This window comes from Ceratotherium simum, chromosome 15 (genome assembly GCF_057802395.1).
Source record: "Ceratotherium simum simum isolate JZ-2026a chromosome 15, ASM5780239v1, whole genome shotgun sequence".
NCBI classification, from domain to species: Eukaryota; Metazoa; Chordata; class Mammalia; order Perissodactyla; family Rhinocerotidae; genus Ceratotherium; species Ceratotherium simum.
Genome location: NC_141914.1, coordinates 6,314,700 through 6,336,979, shown reverse-complemented (window position 1 = coordinate 6,336,979; position 22,280 = coordinate 6,314,700). Strand labels below are relative to the sequence as shown.

Below are 22,280 nucleotides of genomic sequence, written 5' to 3'. Positions count from 1 at the left end.
GTAGGTTCAAAAATCAGAATTTGTGCATAATACACAGTAATTTCAACAACCATTAACTTAAAAATATAGTTTGCTATGGTGTTCCTGGCTTCCTGTGCTTATCACTAAATCAACTCAGCAACGTTGCCATATTCATCTTTTCCCTATCAATCAATGTTTATATGATTTTAACTGATAATATGTCACTTAAAAATGTTTTAGTTTATTAGACATGAAGCTAAAACACTGACCTGACTACAAGACCTTTAGCCGCCCTGTTCTTGGATGGTTCTTCCATCTGTGAATAGTGATCTTGCTTATACAGCTATAGATACCCTATGCAGTTCTGAATTAAAACATAGATATGAGGGTAAAAAAACAAAAATTCAAGGGTAAAACGTCTTTAATTTGAACTGGAATAAGCACTAAATTTCGCTTTTAAAAAACTAATCACAAAACACAAATCTGTATTTATTTTCTTATTCACCACTTCTCCTGAATGGAACAAGTTCAGAGAGAGATAAGAAGCCCACAACCAAAACCGCAAGTCTCCTAAAAGGGATGAGGACAGCGGAAAGGGACTCTTCAATTACCCCCCTAGAACAAGGCGCCCATACCTCTGGAAGAAAGCATTCTCAGCAGCAGTGAGGAGGCCCTTCAGGTATCCGCCTTTGAAATGGTTAATTCTGCTGCTGCAAGGCAGCTTCTTTGGTTTGAAGCAGAACCAGGGTTCTCCAGTGTAGAGATCTGTGAAGTTACACAGAGGCAGGCTCCTAGGAAGACACACGTTGCACTCAGTAGTTTCAGAAATTCTTCCTGAACGGAAGAGACTCTTGAAATAGACCCTGTCTGGTTTCTCTTCCTGTAGGTGCTGAAGAACTCTGATCCCTTCGCTGGGGTGGACCAGAGATATGGACACTTTAACTTTGCCTGGCCAGAGCAACGTAAAAAAGACCTTGTAAAACCCATTCTGGTAGTCTACCACTCTGCCCACGGCCCCTGCCTGCAGCTTAGGCGAGTGGATTCTGGCCTGCAGGTAGTCTCCACCATACTTCTTGGGCTTTCTTTGAAAATCCTGTACATGAACCAGCACCTCTAGCTGGCTTCCCACCTTGAAGAAGGCTGCAGAGTTCAAGATGACAAAGTAGCTGGAAGAAGGGTCAGTGCTCTTCAAAAACGGGACTGGGCCCACATCAGGCACCTGCCACTGTAAGGCGGCCAGCAAGGAGTTCTCCTCCATGCGCTCCCGGCTGGACAAAGTCTGGTGCTCATAGCCACAGTAAGGATTCCGGCTAATTCCTGACACCTGGGGGGAAACAAACTGTCCACTACTGTCGATGAACGTGGCTGAAACAGTCTCATGGTCCAAGTACTGGAGAGAAAGACACAAACAACAGAAACCAAAGCTACAATGAATCTCCTTATATTCAACCAGAGAAATCTCTGCTTCAGTTTAAATTTTAATAAAACTACTTGGGATGCCATTGTTTCAAAAACCAGAGCTCACCAGTTTTATAGGGCTATCTTACTGTCACACAGTGAAATCAAGATGAGGAATAAAGTCATAGAGGGATTCCCACACTTTTGTGTGTTTTACCTCCAGGAGCTTGATCAGGTTCCCACAGTAAATATCAGAGAAAAATCTCACGCTTCCAGCAGGATAAGGGAAAAAGGAATCATTTCGAAATATACCAGAGCGTTCTGTTCTTCTCTTGAGGCCTGTCCTCAAGAGAAACTATTCTACCAGAGCCTAACCTACTGGGGTAAGGAACATACCCAACTCCAGCCCATCCTAACCATTCTGTCCAACTTAAGGGGTGTGGGGAGGACTAAGAACCACTTCTGGAATTCACAGCCTCAGAGCACAGGCTCACTAAAGGACTGAGACTTAATCATAGAACTATAAAACTCTTCACCTCCCCAACACCTCACCACCACTAAAAGCCTATTTATCAGTCTTTTTACCCAGTACATCATGTCCAGCTTTCAAAAAAAAATTACAAGACATATGACAAGGCAAAAAACATAGTTTGACAACACAAATCAAGCATCAGAAGCAGACTCAGACATGTCAGAGATGTTGGAATAATCATATCAGGAATTTAAAACAACTATGATTAATATGCTAGGGGCTCTAATGGAAAAAGCAGACAACGCACAAGAACAGATGGGCAATGTAAGGAGAGAGATGAAAATTCCAAGAAAGAATCAAAAAGCAATGCCAGACAGAGCAGAGAGGATTTTTACGGCAGAAATAATACTCTGTATGATATTATAATGATAAACAGATGTCATTATACATTTGTCCAAACTCACAGAATATACAACACCAAGAATGAACCCAAATGTAAACTATGGACCTTGGGTGACTATGATGTGTCAATGTAGGTTCATCCTTTATAAAAAATGTACCATCTCGTAAGTGATGATAATAATGGAGGAGGCTATGCATGTGGGGGCAGGGAACATATGGGAAATCTCTGTAATCTTCCTGTAGCGTAAGCCCTGACTGATGATATTTCTTTTTAGTAATTCAAGTGCCTGACTTCAACTTTGATTGCCAAGGCATCCATTTCAAAGAGGCATCCACTTCAAAGACAGCTATCTCAAAAAAACACACTGCCAGACCCATGACTAGATAAAGAGCCAGGCCACCCCTGCAACCCCTCTACCCCCACCCCCACTCCTTTGTTTTAGAGATCTTGGTTGATTTAGATAACTGACCACTTATACTTATGTATGAGTAAAATGAATGACAACAATTATACAAGGGACAGGAAGAAGAAATTAGGAACATTTTGTTATTATAAGGTACCTGAACTACCCACGAAACAGTATAGTGTTATTTGATAGTAGACTTGGATTTGTTGTAAATGCATATTGCAAACTCTAGGGCAACCACTTTAAAATAAGAAGTATAACTGATATACTAAGAAAGGAGAGAAAATGGAATCTATAAAATGCTCAGTTAAAACCACAAGTCAGAAAAAGAGCAGAAGACAAAAATAGGAACAAAGAACAAGCACAATGAATAGAAAACAGTAGCAAATATGGTAGATACTAATCCAACTATATCAATAATCACTTTGAACATCAATGAGCTATATGCACCAATTAAAATAGAGATTGTCGCAATGGATTAAAAAACAAGACAATTAAATGTTGTCTACAAGAAACCTACTTTAAATGTAAAGACATATACAGATTAAAAATAAATGGAGAAAGATATACCGTTCTAGCACTAATCAAAAGAAAGTGGGAGTAGATACATTAATTTCAGACAGAACAGACTTCAGAACAAGGAAAGTCATCAGAGATAAAGAAGGGCATTATATAATGATAAAGGGGTCAATTCTGCAAGAAGACATAACAGGTATGTACCTAACAACAGAAAGTCAAAATATGTGACAAAAACTGATAGAACTACAAGGAAAAACAGATGAATTCACTATTATAATTGAAGACTTTACCACCCCTCTATCAGAAATGGACAGATCCAGCAAGCAGAAAATCAGTAAGAACATAGTTTATCTCAACAGCACCATCAATCAACTGAATATAATAATGTACATCTATAAACTATTTATCCAATAACAGCAGAATATACATTCTTCTGAAGCTCATGTGGAACATTCACCAAAATGGACCACATTCTGGGCCGTAAAACACACCTTAAAAAATTAAAAAGAACAGAAATCATACAACGTCTCCTATCAGACTACAAGGGAATTAAACTAGAAATCAGTAAGAGAAAGACAACTAGGAAATCTCAAAATTCCTGGAGATTACACAACACACTTCTAAATAACACAAGGGTCAAAGAAGAAATATCAATAGAAATTTAAAAAATTTTTAAGTAAAGAAAATGAAACACAACTAACCAAAATTTGTGGGATGCAGTGAAAGCAGTGCTTAGAGGGAAATTTACAGCACTGAATGCATATATTAGAAAAGAAGTAAGATCTAAAATCAATCATCTAAGCTTCCGCCTTAGAAAACTAGGAAAAGAAAAGCAAATTAATTCCAAAGTAAACAGAAGAAATGAAATTAGAAATTAGAGCAGAAATCAATGAAATTGAAAACAGGAAATCAGTAGAGAAAAGTCAATGAAAAAAGGTGATTCTTGGAAAAGATCAATAAAATTGATAAGCCTGTAGCCAGGTTAACTAAGAAAAAAAAGAGAGAGGACAGAAATTGCTAATAGAAATAAAAGAGAAGACATCACTACAGATCCCATAGACACTAAAAAGATAATTAAGGAACACTATGAACAACTCTATGCCCACAGATTTGATAACTGAGATGAGATGGACCAATTTCTTCAAAGACACAATCTACTAAAACTCATGCAAGAAGAAACAGATAATCTGAATAGGCCTATACTATTAAAGAAACTGAATCAACAATTAATGACCTGCCAGGGGCTGGCCCAGTGGTGCAAGCGGTTAAGTGCACACGCTCTGCTGTGGCAGCCCGGGGTTCGCCGGTTCGGATCCCGGGTGTGCACCGACGCGCTGCTTGTTGAGCCATACAACATCCCATATAAAGTAGAGGAAGATGGGCACGGATGTTAGCTCAGGGCCAGTCTTCCTCAGAAAATAAAAAAAAAGTTAAAATGACCTTCCAAAACAGAAACCACCAGGCCCAGGTGGATTCACTGGTGAATTCCACCATATATTTAAGGAAGAAATTGTACCAGTTCTCTAGAACCTCTGTCAGAAGATGGAAGCAGAGGGAATACTTCCCAACTCTTTCTATAAGGCCAGCATTACCCTAACACCAAAACCAGACAAAGACATTATGAGAAAACTACAGACCAAACTCTCTCTTGAACATAGATGTAAAAACCCTCAACAAAATATTAGCAAATCGAATCCAACAATGAGTAAAAAGAATTATACACCATAACCAAGTGGGATTTATCCCAGGTATGCAAGAAAGTACCTTAACAGAACTCCAGTGCTTCCTAGCGACCATGATTTACACCCTCCTAGAACTGGTCCTTAATCTTCACTTTGGCCTTTCTATTTAGAAGACAGGCCCCTAAAAAGACTTCACTCTTTTCTATTTTGGACTTTAATATGGTTATTTTTATTGTGGCATTTTCCTCCATATACCACACAACACAATGGCTTTTGTATATTTTGTATCTCAAAATTTTATATCCTACCTCTAAAATTCAGATGTTTAAACTCTTTCTTATTAATGAACAGATCTGCCTGTTTAACAATGGAGTTTTATACAAAAAAAAACCCAAAAAACAAAAAACTCTCAACTTAGAGCCTTGTAAAATTTCAGAGGTAAAGAGAAGATCCTAAAATCTTCCAGAAAGGAAAATAATGTTACCAATAAAAAAAATTTTTAATAAAAAGCAAGAATTAGATTGGCATTAGACTTGTCTTTTGAAACGATGGACACTAGAAGACAGTGGAGCAAACTTGCAAGGTTCTAAGGGAAAAGGATTTTGAATACAGCATTCTTAACCCAAATACAAATCATATGAGAAGACAAAATAAAGAGTTTCAGACATGTGAGCTCTCTTTCCATGTGCCCTTTCAGAACGACATTATTTGAAGATTTAATCCAGCAAAATGGAAAGAAAAATCCAAAGAAATGAAACTAACCCAGGAATACAATGAAAAGCAAACTCAGAATAACAGCTGGGTAACAGATCAAGAAAATAATCAGTGAACAATAAAATAGGAAAGATAGAGAACTCTGAGGGGAAAACGCCTTCAAGAAGAAAGCAGATTCAATTCATCAAATTATATGAAGGAAGATCCTAATGATATGCTACAGAAGGCAGTATTTTCTTCTCTCATCAGAAAAAGAAAGGCAATTAGCGCTCCAGGAAAAAAAAAAAGAGGTATAAGAAAGGCATGGTTAAAATATGAAGCAAATTAAAATGTAGCATGATTAAGTAACTGATGTAGTGTATAAAACAATATCCATTTGACCTTGATGCTTGGAACATTCTCCATCGATAAACACAGGTTTTGTTTCAAGGATCATGCTCTATATTGAATAACATTTACATAATCATAATAATGTAAATCCTGTATGTTATGATTTTTAACCATAAGAATCAATCCATAAAGAATAGACATTAGCCTTAATTATAGTTACAGCAATAAATATAAAGATTATAAAACCTGATGATGCAAAAGTAATATTATAGCTAACAGAAGTCAAATGTAAAATAATGCAGGCGTGCTTTTCTTCTTCAATTACAGGAGGGAGTTAAGATATATTGTCTAATGCTATTAGGGAAACAAAGATCTAAATACATTATTTAATGTATAGAAACGAAAATAATTTTACAAATTTTGGAAAGAGAGTGATAGAAAATGTGAGACAGCAGAATATCTCACCTTTCATTATCTTAACAAGAGCAGCAGTATCAGCAAATATTTATTGAGCACTTATATGCCAGAAAATCTAAAAGACTTTACGTGAATCTTTCGATATGATGTTCAGATCATCCCATGAGATAAGTCCTATTATTATGTCCACCTTACAGACAAGAAAACTAAGGCACAGAATGGCTTAATAATTTGCCCAAGATCATGCAGGTTATAAGCAGCAAACCAGGACTGGAATCCAAGCAGTCTGACTTCAGTCTGGGTTCTTAACTACCTGCACTACACTACCTCAGGTGGAAGTGTCAAGATATTGTCACAGATTGAGGTATATGGGGTAACTCTTCGGGTTCAAATCTGATTCAGTTTGAACTAAAAAGCCTGACTTATCACCTATCAAAAATACGTTGTACATCTGGTTAACCAGTAAAGAATGCACTCTCTTAAGATAAGAATGCATACTTCCCCTCCTACGCCCCATTGGTAACGCCTGGATTAGGTCCTTTCCCAACATTAGGGTCTTGTTGACCTGCTAATTTGCAACTGAATATCTTTGAAACTTTGATGAAAATGTATCGTGGGTGTGTTTAATGTATATTCTTTGTTCTAAAAAGATAGAAGACTGTACTGAAAACCATGCTTCTCTGGAATGCTTTCTAAGGACTTCCCAGGTTATAATCCTCACTCTGGCTCAAGTAAACTCACCTTATTTCTCTTCTCTATAGAATGGTTATTGGTTATTTTGCGTAGACAATAACAAGCCCCTTTCCACCACAACTGGGTTTATGTTAATGAGGTAACTTTTGGAAAGCACCTAAGGGTGGGGACTGGTTGCCCACAGAACCAACCACGATTAGAGGGTTGCAACTTTCAGTCCCACCTCCTGACCTTCAGGAAGGGGAGACTGGTTGGAGGTTGAAACCATCGCCAATGACCAATGACTTCATCAGTCATGCCTACAGAATAAAACCCAAAATATGGGGTTTGGAGAGCTTCCAGGTTGGTGAACATGTGGAGATTTGGGGAGAGTGGCGCACTCCTGGAGGGCATGGAAGCTCTGCACCCTTTCCACATACCTTGCCCTAAGCATCTCTTTCATGTGGCTGTTTCTGAGTTATATCCTTTCCTAATACCAGTAATCTAGTAAGATGTTTCTCTGAGTTCTGTGAGCCCTAGCAAATTATTCAAACCCAAAACATGGGTTGATGGACCGTCTGATCTATAGCCCATCTGTCAGAAGCAGAGGTGACAACCTGGACCTGCAACTGGCATCTGAAGGGGGAGGGGGAGACAGTCTTGTAGGACTGAGCCCTCAAGCTGTGGGATCTGATGCTCTCTCCAAGCAGATAGGGTCAGAACTGAGCTGAATTATAGGACACTCAGCTTGTGTCTAAGAACTGCCTGGTGGTGTGGAAAAATCCCACACACATACGTTGGAAATTGGGTGCAGAACTTTTTCAGTACTCAACCCAGAAAACTGCATCTTACACTGCACAATGAGTTAAATTGCAAGGGGGAAAAAAACCCAATAACAACAACTAAGCAAAACCAAAAATTACTTTCCTCAAAAGCTAGCATTACCTGTTATGAACCACTAAAACAAAGCCTCAGGCTCCCCATATATGCCAAACCACTTCAAAATCCCATACAGCTTAAAAATAATCCCATACAAGGTAAAAATAATCCCACAATACAACAAGGATTTTTAATGATCATCTTTGAATCTGCATTTTTTCCCCTCTCATTTTACACTTACAAACACACATTTTCAATTGAAAGGATTTCATTAGGAGCCTTCGTTTTATTTATTTATTTTTTTGTGTGAGGAAGATCAGCCCTGAGCTAACATCTGCCAATCCTCCTCCTTTTTTTTTCCACTGAGGAAGACTGGCCCTGGGCTAACATCCGTGCCCATCTTCCTCCACTTTATATGGGACGCCGCCGCAGCATGGCTTGACAAGTAGGAGCCTTCGTTTTAAAGGATCACATGGTATTTGTTCATTAAAAAGAGTAATAAGAAGAAAACAAAATGACTTTAAAAATTTTCCTTTAGCAGAGTTGATGCCAGCATCATAACACCATAAGATATTTCTCCTTTTCATCCACCTTCTTAATAACTCATTAGGCATCCATACACAAACAAAAGTGCCTCTGCGGGATCCAGCCCCCCATGCCAAGGGACTCTGGAGGAGTCTCACCCACGTGTGCATCTAGTAATAGGCAGACAGACCTCAGCACAGGCTGTGGAACTTGCCCCAACCCCTCTCTGCTGCAGTCCAGGAAACCGTGGAGCGTGCTGACCTGGGCAGATACTGATGGACGAGAAAGAACTTGTAGAAACCCAGCCTTCCCAAGGGGAGATTCCAGCATGCCACTGGAGGGAAAAAAAATGAGTTTGGACGCACTGGAGAGGGTAAAAGAAACTTTGCCAACGTCAACCCTCCCCCAACATGACACCGTGTGGGTCTGAACTATCCGTAGCACCCTCTCTGAAGAGGGAAAAGGCGAGTGTGGGATGCTGTGTGGGATGCTGCTGAAGGAACCCATTTCTCTCCAGCAGCACCCAGAGTACTGATGTGGGACCTCCATGATTGGCAGGAGGGAGGAGACTGGGAAAGAGGCAGATAAGAATATCCAAGGGCACGCAGGGGACACAGTTCCTGCTGAGTGTGCTCAGGACCTTAGCAGGAAGTCCACCCACAACCCTGTTCTACTGTTGGGTCATGGGTAGACTTCCTGCTAAAGTCCTGAGCAAGAAGAACCTCACCTAACAACCTCCCCACTGAGCTCACAAGCACCCCCAATGCCCCGAGTGCTGAACCTACCCCTCCTCCCACTCTGAGACCAGCTTCTTGTGTGTGCTCCTGAGGGAGGCAGCAAGTGCGGTACTGGTAAATGCAGTACTATCAGAAAAACAGACCAGTATCAATGGGGAAGGGAGAAACCACAAACTTGAGCTACCGTGCCACCTTCTGGAAAACAAAAGAGGTTATTAACAGCAGCTAGCCTGGTGGGTTGTAAGAACCAGAGAAGACATAAAAGCTAAAGATTTGTGCCACAAGAAGCAGCAAGAAGTGCAGAGCAGATGTACCTGTACAGGCGCCAAGAAAACCCCAGATATAACAGGGCCAATGAACAGTCTATCCAATCTGAAGACAACCAGTAAAGATTTGAGGAGGTGTCTGCTACTTCAAATGCGAAAACAGCAACGCAAATCTACAAGGAACATGGAGAATCAAGGAAACATGTCATAACCAAAAGATAACAATAATCCTTCAATAACTAAGCTCAAAGGCATGGAATTTAGCGACTTGCTGATAAAGAATTCAAAACAGCTGTTTGAGAAAACTCAAGGAGCTTCAAGAAAACACAGACAAATCAACGAAATACACGAACAAAATGAGAAATTTACAGAGAGCTGGAAATCATAAAAAAAGAAGCAAACAGAAATTCTGGAGCTGAAGAATTCAATGAATGAAATGAAAAACGGAAGAGAGAGCATCTACATCAGAATAGATCAAATGGAAGACAGAGTAAGAAAGCTAGAGGACAGGAACTTTGAAATAACCCAATCAGAAGAGAACAAAGAAAGAAAGAATAAAAAAGAGTGTAGAAAGCCTACATGATCTATGGGATGCCATCAAACAGACAAATAGAATAATCGGGGTTTGAGAAGGAGGAGAGATGGAAAAGGAGGCAGCAAGTTTATTTAAAGAAATAATAGCTAAGAACTTCCTAAACCTAGGGATATACTTGGACAACCAAGTTCACGAAGCTAATAGATCACCCTATTATCTCAATGCAAAGAGACTTCTCCAGGACACATTTCAATGATACTGTCAAAAAAACAAACATAAAGAGAGAATCCTAAAAGCAGCCAGAGAAAAAAAGATTGTAATCTACAAAGGAATACCCATTCGGCTATCAATACATTTCTCAGCAGAAACCCTACAGGCCAGGAGAGGATGGAATGACATATTCAAAGTGTTGAAAGAAAAAAAACTGCCAACAAGAATACTCTATCCAGCAAAGTTATCTTTCAGAAATGAAGGCGAAATAAAGACTTTCCCAGATAAACAAAAGCTGAGGGAGTTCGTCACCACTAGACCTGCCTTGCAAGAAATGCTGAAAGGAGTTCTTCAAGCTGAAATGAAAAGACACTAATCAGTGACACGAAAACATACAAAAGTACATGACACACTGGTAAAGGTAAATATACAGTCAGATTTAGAAAACTAATTCTGTAATAGAATGGTGTGTTAACCACTTAAGTATAATATAAAGGTTAAAAGAAAAAAGTATTAAAAATAACTGTAGCTCCTATAATTTGCTAACAAATACACAATATAAAAAGAAGTAAATTGTGATATCAAAAATATAAAAGGGAGGGAGTAAAAGGTAGACCTTTGCATGCAACTGAAGTTAAGTTGTTATCAGCTTAAAATGGACTGCTTTATCTATGAGATGTTTTATGTAAGCCTCACGGTAACCACAAAGCAAAAATATAGAGTACATTCACAGAAAAGAAAGAAAGGTGCAACAGAGCATACCACTGTGGAAAATCACCAATTTACAGAGAAAGGAGAAACAGAGGAAAAAAGAAACAATGAAAATACAAAACAATCACAAAGCAATTAATAAGATGGCATTAGTAAGGCCTTACAAATCAACAAATACTCTAAATGTAAATGGATTGAATTCACCAATCAAAAGGCACAGAGTGGCTGGATGGATTAAAAAAACCAAGACCCAACAATATTCGGCCTACACGAGACTCACTTTAGATTTAAGGACACACACACAGGCTCAAAGTGAAGGGATGGAAAAAGATATGCCATGCAAGTGGAAACCAAAAGAAAGTGAGGGTAGCTAGACTTATACTAGACAAAACAAACTTTAATCCAAAAACAATAACAAGAGACCAAGACGATCATTATATAATGATAAAGGGGTCAATTTATCAAGAAGATATAACAATCATAAATCTATACCTACCCAATATTGAACACCTAAATATATTAAGCAAATACTAACAGAACTGAAGGGAAAAATAGACAACAATACAATAATAGGAGGGGACTTCAATACCTCTTTCAGCAATGAATAGATCATCCAGACAGAAAATCAACAAGGAAACATTGGACTTGAACCATACATTAGACCAATGGACCTAACAGACATTTATAGAACATTCTAGCCACAGCAGCAGAATACACATTCTTCTCAAGTGCTCATAGAATAGTCTCCAGATTAGATCACAGGAGAGGCCACAAAACAAGTCTTAGCAAATTTAAGTTAAGACTGAAATCATAGCAAGTATCTTTTCTGACCACAATGGTATGAAACTAAGCACCAACAAGAGGAAAGCTGGAAAAAAATACAAATATGTGGAAATTAAATAACACACTCCTGAACAACCAATGGGTCAAAGCGGAAATCAAAAGAGAAACCAAAAAATATCTCAAAACAAATGAAAATGGAAACACAACATACTGAAACCTACTGCAAAAACAGTTATGAGAGGGAAGTTTATAGCAATAAATGCTTATACGAAGAAAATAGAAAGATCTCAAACAACCTAACTTTATACCTCAAGGAACAAGAAAAAAGAACAAACTAAGCCCAAAGTTAGCAGGAGGCAAGAAATAGCAAAGATCAAAGTGGAAATAAATGAAATAGAGACTAGAAAAACAACAGAAAAGATCATCAAAACTAAGAGCAGCTGGGGGGCCAGCCCAGTGGCATAGTGGTTAAGTTTGCACGTTCTGCTTCAGCGGCCCAGGGTTCACACGTTCAAATCCCAGGCTCGGACCATGGCAAAACACTCATCAACCCATGCTATGGCGGCATCCTACATACAAAATAGAGGAAGATGGGCACAGGTGTTAGCTCACAGCCAGTCTTCCTCGGCAAAAAGAGGAAGATTGGTAACAGATGTTAGCTCAGGGTCACTCTTTCTCACCAAAAAAAAAAACTAAGAGCAGCTGGTTTTCTGACAAGATAAACAAAACTGACAAACCTTTAGCTCCACTAAGAAAAAAAGAAGACTCAAAACTAGAAATGAAAGAGGAACACTAAAACTGATACTACAGAAGTACATAGGATCAGGCCAGCCCCGTGGCTTAGCGGTTAAGTGCGCGCACTCCGCTACTGGCGGCCCGGGTTCAGATCCCGGGTGCGCACCGACGCACTGCTTCTCCAGCCATGCTGAGGCCACGTCCCACATACAGCAACTAGAAGGATGTGCAGCTATGACATACAACTATCTACTGGGCTTTGGGGGAAAAATAAATAAATAAATAAAGTAAAATAAATAAATAAAAAAGAAATACATAGGATCATAAGAGGCACTACGAACAATTATATGCCAACAAATTGGATAACCTAGAAGAAATGGATAAACTCCTAGCAACATACAGCCTACCAAGACTGAATCAGGAAGAAATAGAAAATGTGAAAACACCAGTAACTAGTAAGGAGATTAAATCAGTAATCAAAAACCTCCCAACAGAGAAAAGCCCAGGACCAGACGGCTTCACTCGTGAATTCTAGCAAACATTTATTTTTTACTTTTTGTGAGGAAGATCAGCCCTGAGCTAACATCCATGCTAATCCTCCTCTTTTTGCTGAGGAAGACTGGCCCTGAGCTAACATCTATTGCCAATCCTCCTCCTTTTTTTCCCTTTTTCTCCCCAAAGCCCCAGTAGATAGTGGTATATCATAGTTTCACATCCTTCTAGCTGCTGTATGTTGGACACCACCTGAGCATGGCCAGACAGGCGGTGCGTCGGAGCTTGCCCGGGGTTCCGAACCCGGGCCGCCAGTAGCAGAGCACGCGCACTTAACCGCTAAGCCATAGGGCCGGCCTCTCTAGCAAACATTTAAAGAAGAATTAACACCAAACCTTATCTAACTCTTCCAAAAAGCTGAAAAGGAGCAAACACTCCCTAACTCATTTTAGGAGGCCAGCAATACCCTGATAGCAAAGCCAGATAAGGACACCACAAGAAAACTAAACTACAGGCCAATAGCCTTGATGAATATAGAAGCAAAATTTCTCAAAAAAATATTAGCAAACCAAATACAACAGTATATTAAAAAGATTATATACCATACACAAAACAATAAATGTGATACACCACATTAATAGAATGAAAGATAAAAAATCATAGGATCACCTCAATAGATAAAGCATTTGACAAACTACAACATCCTTTCATAATAAAATCCCTCAACAAATTGGGTATAGAAGGAACATACTTCAACATAATAAAGGCCATATACAACAAACCCACAGCTAACATCATACTCAACAGTGAAAGATTGAAAGATTGTCCCTTCTGAGATCAGGAACACAACAAGGGTCTCACCATTCTTACTAAACATAGTACTGGAAGTGTTAACTAGAGCAACTAGGAAAGACAAAGAAATAAAAGGCATCCAAACCAGAAAGGAGAAGGTAAAACTGTCATTATTTGCAGATGATACGATCTTACATGTAGAAAATCCTAAAGACTCAATCAAAAAACGTTGGAACTAATCAACAAATTCAGTAAAGTTTCAGGATATAAAAATCAACATAGAGAAATCAGTTGCGTTTCTATATACTAATAACAAAACATCTGAAAAAGAAATAAAGAAAACTAACCCATTCACAATAGCATCAAAAACAAAATAATTAGGAATAAATTTAACCAAGGAAGTGAAAGATCTGTATAATGAAAACTATAAGACTTTGATGAAAGAAACTGAAGACACAAACAAATGGCAAGATATCTCATGTTTACAGACTGGAAGAATTAACACTATTAAAATGTCTATACTACCCAAAGCCATCTATAGATTCAAAGCAATTCCCATCAAAACTCCAATGATATTTTTCACAGAAATAGAAAAAATATCCTAAAATTTGTATGGAACCATAAAAGACTCCAAATAGCCAAAGCAATCCTGAAAAAGAAAAACAAAGCTGAAGGCATCACATTCCTGATTTCAAACTACACTACAAAGCTATAGTAATCAAAACAGTATAGTACTGGGGCCAGCCCGGTGGCACAAGCGGTTAAGTGCATGCGCTCCGCTTCGCCGGCCAGGGATTCGCAGGTTCAGATCCCAGGGGCGCACTGACGCACTGCTTGTCAAAAGCACGCTGTGGCGGCGTCCCATATAAAGGGGAGGAAGATAGGCACGGATGTTAGCTCAGGGCTAACCTTCCTCAGCAGGAAAAAAAAGGAGGAAGATTGGCATTGGATGTTAGCTCAGGGCTGATCTTCCTCACAAAAAAAAAACAGTATGGTACTGACATAAATACAGACACACAGACCAATGGAGCAGAATCAAGAGCCCAGAAATAAACCCCCACATATACAGTCAACTAATACCTGACAAGGGAGCCCAAATACTCAGTGGGGAAAGCATAATCTCTTCAGCAAATGGTGCTGGGAAAACTGGATAACCGCATGCAGACAAATGAAATTGGACCCCTATCTTACACCACTCACAAAAATGAACTCGAAATGGATTAAAGACAAACATAAGATCTGATATCGTAAAATCCTAGAATCAGCAGCTCCTTGGCAGTGGTCTTGGCAATGATTTTTAGATATGACACCAAAAGCACAAACAACAAAAGCAAAAATCAACAAGTGGGACTACATCCAACTAAAAAGCTCTGTATAGCAAAAGCAATGATCAACAAAATGAGAAGGAACAGGAGAAGATATCTGCAAACCATATATCAGATAAGAGGTTAATATCCAAAATATATAAAAGACTCAGACAACTCAATAATAACAACAACAAAAAAAACAATCCCATTAAAAAATGGGCAGAGGAACTAAATAGACATTTTTCCAAAGAAGACATCCAAATGGCCAATGGGTACATGAAAAGATGCTCAACATTACTAATCATCAGCAAAATGCAAATCAATACCACAATGAGATATCACCTCACACCTGTTAGGATGGTTAGTATCAAAAAGACAAGAGACAACAAGTGCTGGTGAGGATGTGGAGAAAAGGGAACCCTTGTGCACTGTTGGTGGGAATGTAAATTGGTGTAGTCACTATGGAAAACAGTATGGAGGCTCCTCAAAAAATTAAAAATAGAACTACCATTGACCCAGCAATCCTACTTCTGGGTATATATTCAAAGGAAATGAAAAAAGGTATCAAAAAGATATCTGCACCCCCATGTTCACTGCAGCATTATTCACAACGGCAAAGATTTGGAAACAACCTAAGTGCCCTCTGGTGGATGAACAGATAAAGAAAATGTGGTAACATATATATATATACATACATATATATATATACACACATACACATACACACACACACACAATGGAATATTATTCAACCACAAGAAAGAAGAAAATCCTGCAGTTTGTGAAACCATCGATGGACCTTGAGGGCATTACGCTAAGTGAGTCAGACAAAGGCAAATAATGTATGATATCATTTATATGAGGAATCTAAAAAAAGTGAACTTGTAAAACCAGAAAGTAGAATGGTGGTTACCAATGGCGAGGGGGTGGGGGAATTGGGGAGATGTTGTTTAAGAGTACCATCTTGCTACTAGTAGATAAATAAGTTCTGGAGATCTAATGCACGGTACAGTGATCTAATGCACGGGACAGTGATCTGGAGATCTAATACACGGTACTGTATTATAAACTTAAAAGTTGCTAAGAGACAAGATCTTAATTGTTCTCACCACAAAACAGAAATAATAATTATGTAACATGATAGAGGTGTTAGCTGACACTGTGGTGATAATCATACCGTAATATATAAATGCATCAAATCAACACATTGTACACCTTAAACTTACACAATGTTATATGTCAGTTATATTTCAATAAAAGAAAATTTTCCCTTACCTATTGATCACCTTTTAGGAAATATTCCAGCCTCCCTCTCCTTTTCAGTTGTTGTGAAGATATGGCAAACCATTAAGGACAAAATCGTGCACATGTGCTCACATCATACCCCCTCTCCTTCTGACTCTTTTCCTCTCGTCCTCTCCCATCACTCTTGTTCTTCGCGTAGCGACACCAACTATTCATGACCAGCTGACTCGTGCAGCCCAGTCCAAGAATCACCAGACACTTGGTGCTAAGCCACCTGAATCTTACTCACAAATGAAAAAGAATGCAAAAAGATCACCTGGTTAATTTACCTAAATGACAAGTCTATTCCAGGCCAGTGACAGGGGCAACTTCAGGGTCCGCCATCTTTTTAGATTCAGAGCCAAGCAGAAACACCAATGGTCACTTCCGGAGCCACTGTAAGCTGTGGACTAGAGTGAACATTACGGTTGCCTGTCCCATGTCTGTTTCACTCTTGGCCTACTGAGAAACAGCACTGCTGTCTGCAGACCTGTCAGCTCAGGGGTGGGCCTGACTGATCAAGGGACAATCCCAAGCGACTGATTCAGGAATGGGCATGTGAGCCAATTTTGGACTATGGAAAACCAGAAGAGGTTGCTGGAGGTTTCTGATGGATGCATGCAGCCAAATCCAGACACCACCAGTGCTCTGGGAACAGCTATCTGAATTTTACTTGCAAGTGCAAAAATGCAAGTAATCTCTTGAGAGAGTTTCAAGGGAACAAACTGTCTCTTAAGCTGGACATGTACAAGGAAGCAACCACTTGTTGCTATGGCAGCATCCTACAATCCCACCATGAAAGAGGACGCCACAGAAAAAAAGCTCACACAAAGGAGAGTACAGCCGAGAAACTTACAGAGAAACAGCCTGAACTATGCCCAGCAGAACCAAATGAACTATGCCCAACCTACCTCCTGACTTCTATTCTAAATGAATAATATCCTTTAACGTTAAAGCCAGCTTGAACCAGGTTTCTTTACCTGCAGCCAAAAGCCTCAATACACTGGTATTGTTTTTATAATCTTAAATTATCAATGAATAAGGAAAAAACAAATAAATAATTACAGCACATGCTAAAAGAGAGCTTATCAAACAACAGACAACGATTCTCCCCACGACCTTTTGCTGGATATTGATACATGCACCTCCTTCTCATATTATGTGATACTTTTAATTAAAATTGAGTTTGTGCTCTTTAGAAAATGCTCAGATACTCTAATTACAAGAAGAGTATAGTCAGGATCAGAAAGAGGATGGAAAAGGGATTAAGGTATGGAAGACTGCTGCGCTTCAGAGCCTTTCCCATCCCAAGCTTCTTTACCAACTATCATCACAGTAATAAACTGAAGAGTTTAACAGTCATGACAATATCTCATCCTGGACAAAATGACCTCTTTAGACAAGAGACTCTACTGAAAGACCTATTTATTATTTTCAGTATCAGAATTGTCTTAATCTTTTATTACTGCCATCTCCCTTCTCCATTATTGTTCAGTTTGTGTTTGTGCAGATAATTGGAGCTGTTAGCTGACATTCTGCCCAGAAGTTTCCAAAAACTAAAGTGGGACTATCAGGGGAATTTCCTAACATTCCTTCCTAACTGTAGTAACATTAATGATGTGGGATGCTGGCCTACCCTCTAAGTCTCTCCTTCTCCCTTTTCCTACCCCCGTGCCTATCCTAGACTACACAACTATCTTTTTTCTCTATTCTTATACTCAGGCTGTTGAATGTGGTAAAACAAAAATGCACACTCACAAAACCCATGCAGGTGAGTCCACACACACGTATGGCCTTGAAATTTACTGCCCCTCTGTCGTCCTGCAGCGTCAGCTCCATGTGCCAACCCCATTCTTTCAAGCCCCTACACACAAACCTCCCGCTCTACCTTCCCTCCTCTACAGGCGAGCACTCCCTCCAAATCCTGCCCTCCAGCAGCAAATGCATCTCCATTGCCAGGCATCGTGACATTTCTCCTTCTTGGGTCAGAGGAGCACAGCAGGAGCACACCCCCTCCTACACGACTAATGATACAACGATAACAAGGGCACTCACAATGTACCGCATCCCTCACCAGACACACACACCTATACGCCCCATTTGTGCTCCAGATCCCTCCTCTCCTCCCCCCGTTGGCCACTAATCCTTCTCCTCTCCAGCTTCTCTATTATCTCTTTCCCCTCAAGTCCCTCAGACCTCTACTTTCAGCTGAGATAGAGACACAATGAGATTTACCCTTCCACCTGAAACAACTTAAAAACAAAAAGCCCCAAATATATGAAACAATGGTTTTCTAGACACTGGACATCAGACAACAAAAGACAATGATGCCTGAAAGACAGGAAATAGAGGAGGTGACCCTGTAATTACCCTTTGCTTACAGCCTTGAGAGCATTTCCATGCTGCAGCACAGGGAGGGGAAGTCAGGCAGAGCCTGGTGAACTACTTAAGTTGAGGTGATGGAGCTGAGAATCTTAAAACACTGAGCCGATCAGAATGCACAGGACAGAGTAACAGGAGGAGAGAGCTGCATGGAGAGAGAATTCAGGAGATCCACAGAGGGTCCCCCTCGAGGATTCAGCAGAGTACTTAAGAGCACATGTGTGTAATGAAACCACTGGAGGCTTGGAAAGAACCACGTGAAAGTATGAAAGAGAACAGTCACCCAAGCTCCCACAGGGCTGGGAGGTTGGGGGGGACACAAACATTAGGCTATAGCAAAACCCAGTAAGCAAGACATACCATAATAACGCTGGACCTATAACCCGAGAAATACAAGCCAACAAGATTAAAAGGGCAGCATCATTTTATATAGAAACTACTCCATAAATTTTGAAGATAGATGAGTTGACGCACGCAGTGCACAGGTGGGAAGAGGGGAACACCAAGTACCTTCTTCGTGCCAGGTACGTGAGGGTTCTGTAAAGTGCCCTTGAGTCTCCAAAACACACTCATCAAATTCCCCCCGAAACACTCCTTCATCTTGTCGCCAGGAGTCAGCTAACGGTCCCCTCCTTGAAAAGGCTTTGCTTCATCACTCTAAAGCTGCTCCAGAGCAGCCCTATTTGTAAAGCCTCTCTTTACAGTGCTTTTCACAATTTCGAATTATCATTTATTATTATTATATGATTGTGATTACTTATTGCTGTTATTTTCTCCCACGCACATTTAGAACATGAGCTCCGTAAGGGAAGAAATCATGTCTGCTGTCTCCACTACTGTACCCCTGGTGACGAGCACGGTATGTAACCTTTGCAGGCTCTCAAATACTTACTGAACAAATGAAAACCACCAGTGTGACCAGGATGAGCTTCCTGATGACCAACACTTCCCAGATTAGTCAGCCTCAAACCCTAGATTTGGTCCCCTTAGTTATGATGAGTATACTGAGTACTCACCTCTACCTGAGTGACGTTGATGACCAGCACCACCACCATCAGCACTGCCAGCAGACAGCAGAAAAGCCGCAATCTGAAGAAATTGGTCCACATTGTCTGGCTGTGTCCTGACACCCATGGCCGACACCGTGCTACCTCCGCTCCTCAGAACTCCATGGCTGTCTTTCTACGAGCTGCAGGCAAGCTTTCACTTTAGTCAGCTTCTTTTCTGCTAGTGTTCTTTGTAGATAGGAGAGGCTGGGGTTGATTTAAGAAGCACATTTTTCTTCTCCTTCAAAGAGGGGAGATGAGAAAACAGATCACCAATTGCAACAGCCTAAGGTGGGTGAGAGGAAAAACACACATGTCCTCTTCCTTAACCTTACTGAAGGGCCAAGGTATGAGAAAGCAGAGAGCCAGAGCACAGTCACATCTATTCAAAGCCAGACAATTTACTCAAACTCAACCCCAGGCTTCTGTGTAAATACAGTGATATTTATCCAACTACCTATTTAGATTTTAACTTTTAACAGAGCAAAGCAGAATGTCTTCAAACTCCTAGAAATTGCAAAATTAAAGTAACTTAAATCTCTACAGAGGTCTAAGTAAATAAAATCACTCCCCTTCCCTTAGAGTTTAAGTTATATAACCTTACTAGAGTAATTACATGTAAGGAGCATTAAGAGGAAACCTTGTGATTTGATGGGAGTTCTGGGATACTGTGCAGACCATCCTGACATCCTCCGGAAAACAGTCCCATCCCTCTGTACGGCAGGAGACAGGAAACACCCTTAGGGTTTCTAGCTCCCCCACCACCTGTGTGGTCCTGATGTTCCCACAGCTGAGTGACAAGGCACAGGAGGAAAGACACCTGCCCTGAGGATGCAGGAGAGGAAAGCTAAGCTTGAGGCGTTAGTAACAGGACACCCAAATCCTTCATCACCCCTGCTAGAGGCAGACGACTTCAGCGTCTGCTGCTCCTGACTGTTCTCCCACCTAACAAATTCAAAATGCTCTCCCGAGGTGCTATTCCGATATAGGTAAGCAGAGAAAGTAGTAGCGCTTTGTTCCCAGCGAGGCCCTCCACGGCGGGTGGGGTGGAGAAGTAAAGGTGAAAGGGCGCAGAGGGTCTCAGAACACCTAGCTGCACCGGCACCCCTGCAGCCGTGTCCTGGACCCGGGAAGCCCCATTCCCACACTCTTCTCTCCGCCATCTACTCCACTCCCACACCACAGGGACCACGCAACCGGCCTCCCCCCAGCTGCATAAGGAGACGAGGCTAAGCTCGTCCAACAGGCTCTCCATCCTCAGAATTCCCACAGCACTCACTATTTTCACATCTCAGCTGATCTCTATATTTATACGTATTTCTTATCTCCCCCACTAGACTATACCAATTATAACTATATATTTTTTAAAAAACCAGAAACCACATATCAGAGAAAAAGCAACTTACTGAATACAATGTATCATACTTTTTTGATTCCCTCACAGCACTTAGCTCTTTACATGATATAAGTTGATTCAATAATCCACACATCAAATAACTGTGGAGGCCTACTCTGTAACACACACTTTACTAAGTACCAGCACTTCCCTTGGAAAGCTTACACTCCTATTAGGCAAGAGGTAGTTCACCTCCTAAATTACAGAGGAATAAATCCACCACTCCTGGCCACGTCCACAGGGACACCGGGTACTGTGCAAGACTGCACTTACCCATTTCACAGCCTCCCAACACCGCCTCTCTCCAACACCCAGGCCCCCACCCACCCCAAACGCCTGTAAATTCTGGGAAAGAAATGGCTGTGAAATAGAGGAAATGACTCTGTCACCAGGCCCAACTGCTCCTTTGTAGAAACAGTTCTCAAGGAGTTGGCCGTAAGAATCATAGGTTTCCTCGACGGCCAGAGAGGGAGAAGACCAAAGCCAACACTCCACAGGAAGTCAGCTGCACCATGGCAGGCGCGGTCTGTGTCCTGTGTGAAGGCCAGCAGCCAAGAGGACATCAGCGTGCTTTGGGGCAGTCATCGGCAGCACAGCAGCGGTCAGCTGAGCAGAAGGATGGCCAGGGCAGCAGCACCAGAGCCAAAGGAACTACAGGGCTACAGGCAGCGACGCAAATACGAAAGTCCCTCACGGCCGGGGACTTCTACTGAAAATCACTGTGGAGGGTCCTACTAGGAAAAGACCTGACTACCTGCTCCGAGCAAATAGAGCACTGAGATCTGAGGGACCCACTTGTACACCTCAGTAGGTAGCCTGAGGCGCACCAGACAGACCTCTCTTCCAGACATATAAAATGTTGATAGCTGCCACCTCTGGCACTTTCTGTTTTTCCCCTTCATCTTTATGTCCTAATTTTTCACCAGGAAATAGAAATCACAAATATAAAGAATAAAGCTGGTTTCTACAAGTAATAATTAAAGATGAGCCATAAGGAGAAACAAGGCATTAAATCAGATATGGGAAAACAATTCAATGCAAAAGGAAAGATTTCAAAGGGAAAGAAGAACTCTGTAACAGGTTTCTGTTCTTTTCCTACAAATATAAAAACCTAGGCATTATATCAAGAAAGCTATTCACAAAGAGAGCAGGAAAATATCACTTGTATCTCAAACTGCTTAGAACTGAGTAAGAAAAATAGTGCTAGATGGGAATGACTCTAGAAA

General features: G+C 40.6%; 1 protein-coding gene across 7 annotated transcripts in view; it reads right to left on the bottom strand.

Moving 5' to 3' along the window:
- NXPE3 (neurexophilin and PC-esterase domain family member 3) overlaps positions 1 to 22,280 on the bottom strand; it is a 40,401-nt gene that overhangs the window by 15,152 nt on the left and 2,969 nt on the right. For 6 of the 7 annotated variants that reach the window (XM_087439528.1, XM_087439526.1, XM_087439525.1 and 3 more), the window contains 2 exons: positions 19,629 to 19,899; positions 597 to 1,351 (listed from right to left, as the gene is read on the bottom strand). In XM_087439528.1, coding sequence (XP_087295654.1) covers positions 597 to 1,351; positions 19,629 to 19,721 — 848 coding nt within the window. In that variant the 5' untranslated portion in view covers positions 19,722 to 19,899. Of the gene's footprint in view, positions 1 to 596; positions 1,352 to 16,221; positions 16,460 to 19,628; positions 19,900 to 22,280 lie in introns of those variants that run through there. The other variant, XM_087439530.1, reaches the window with a different exon arrangement.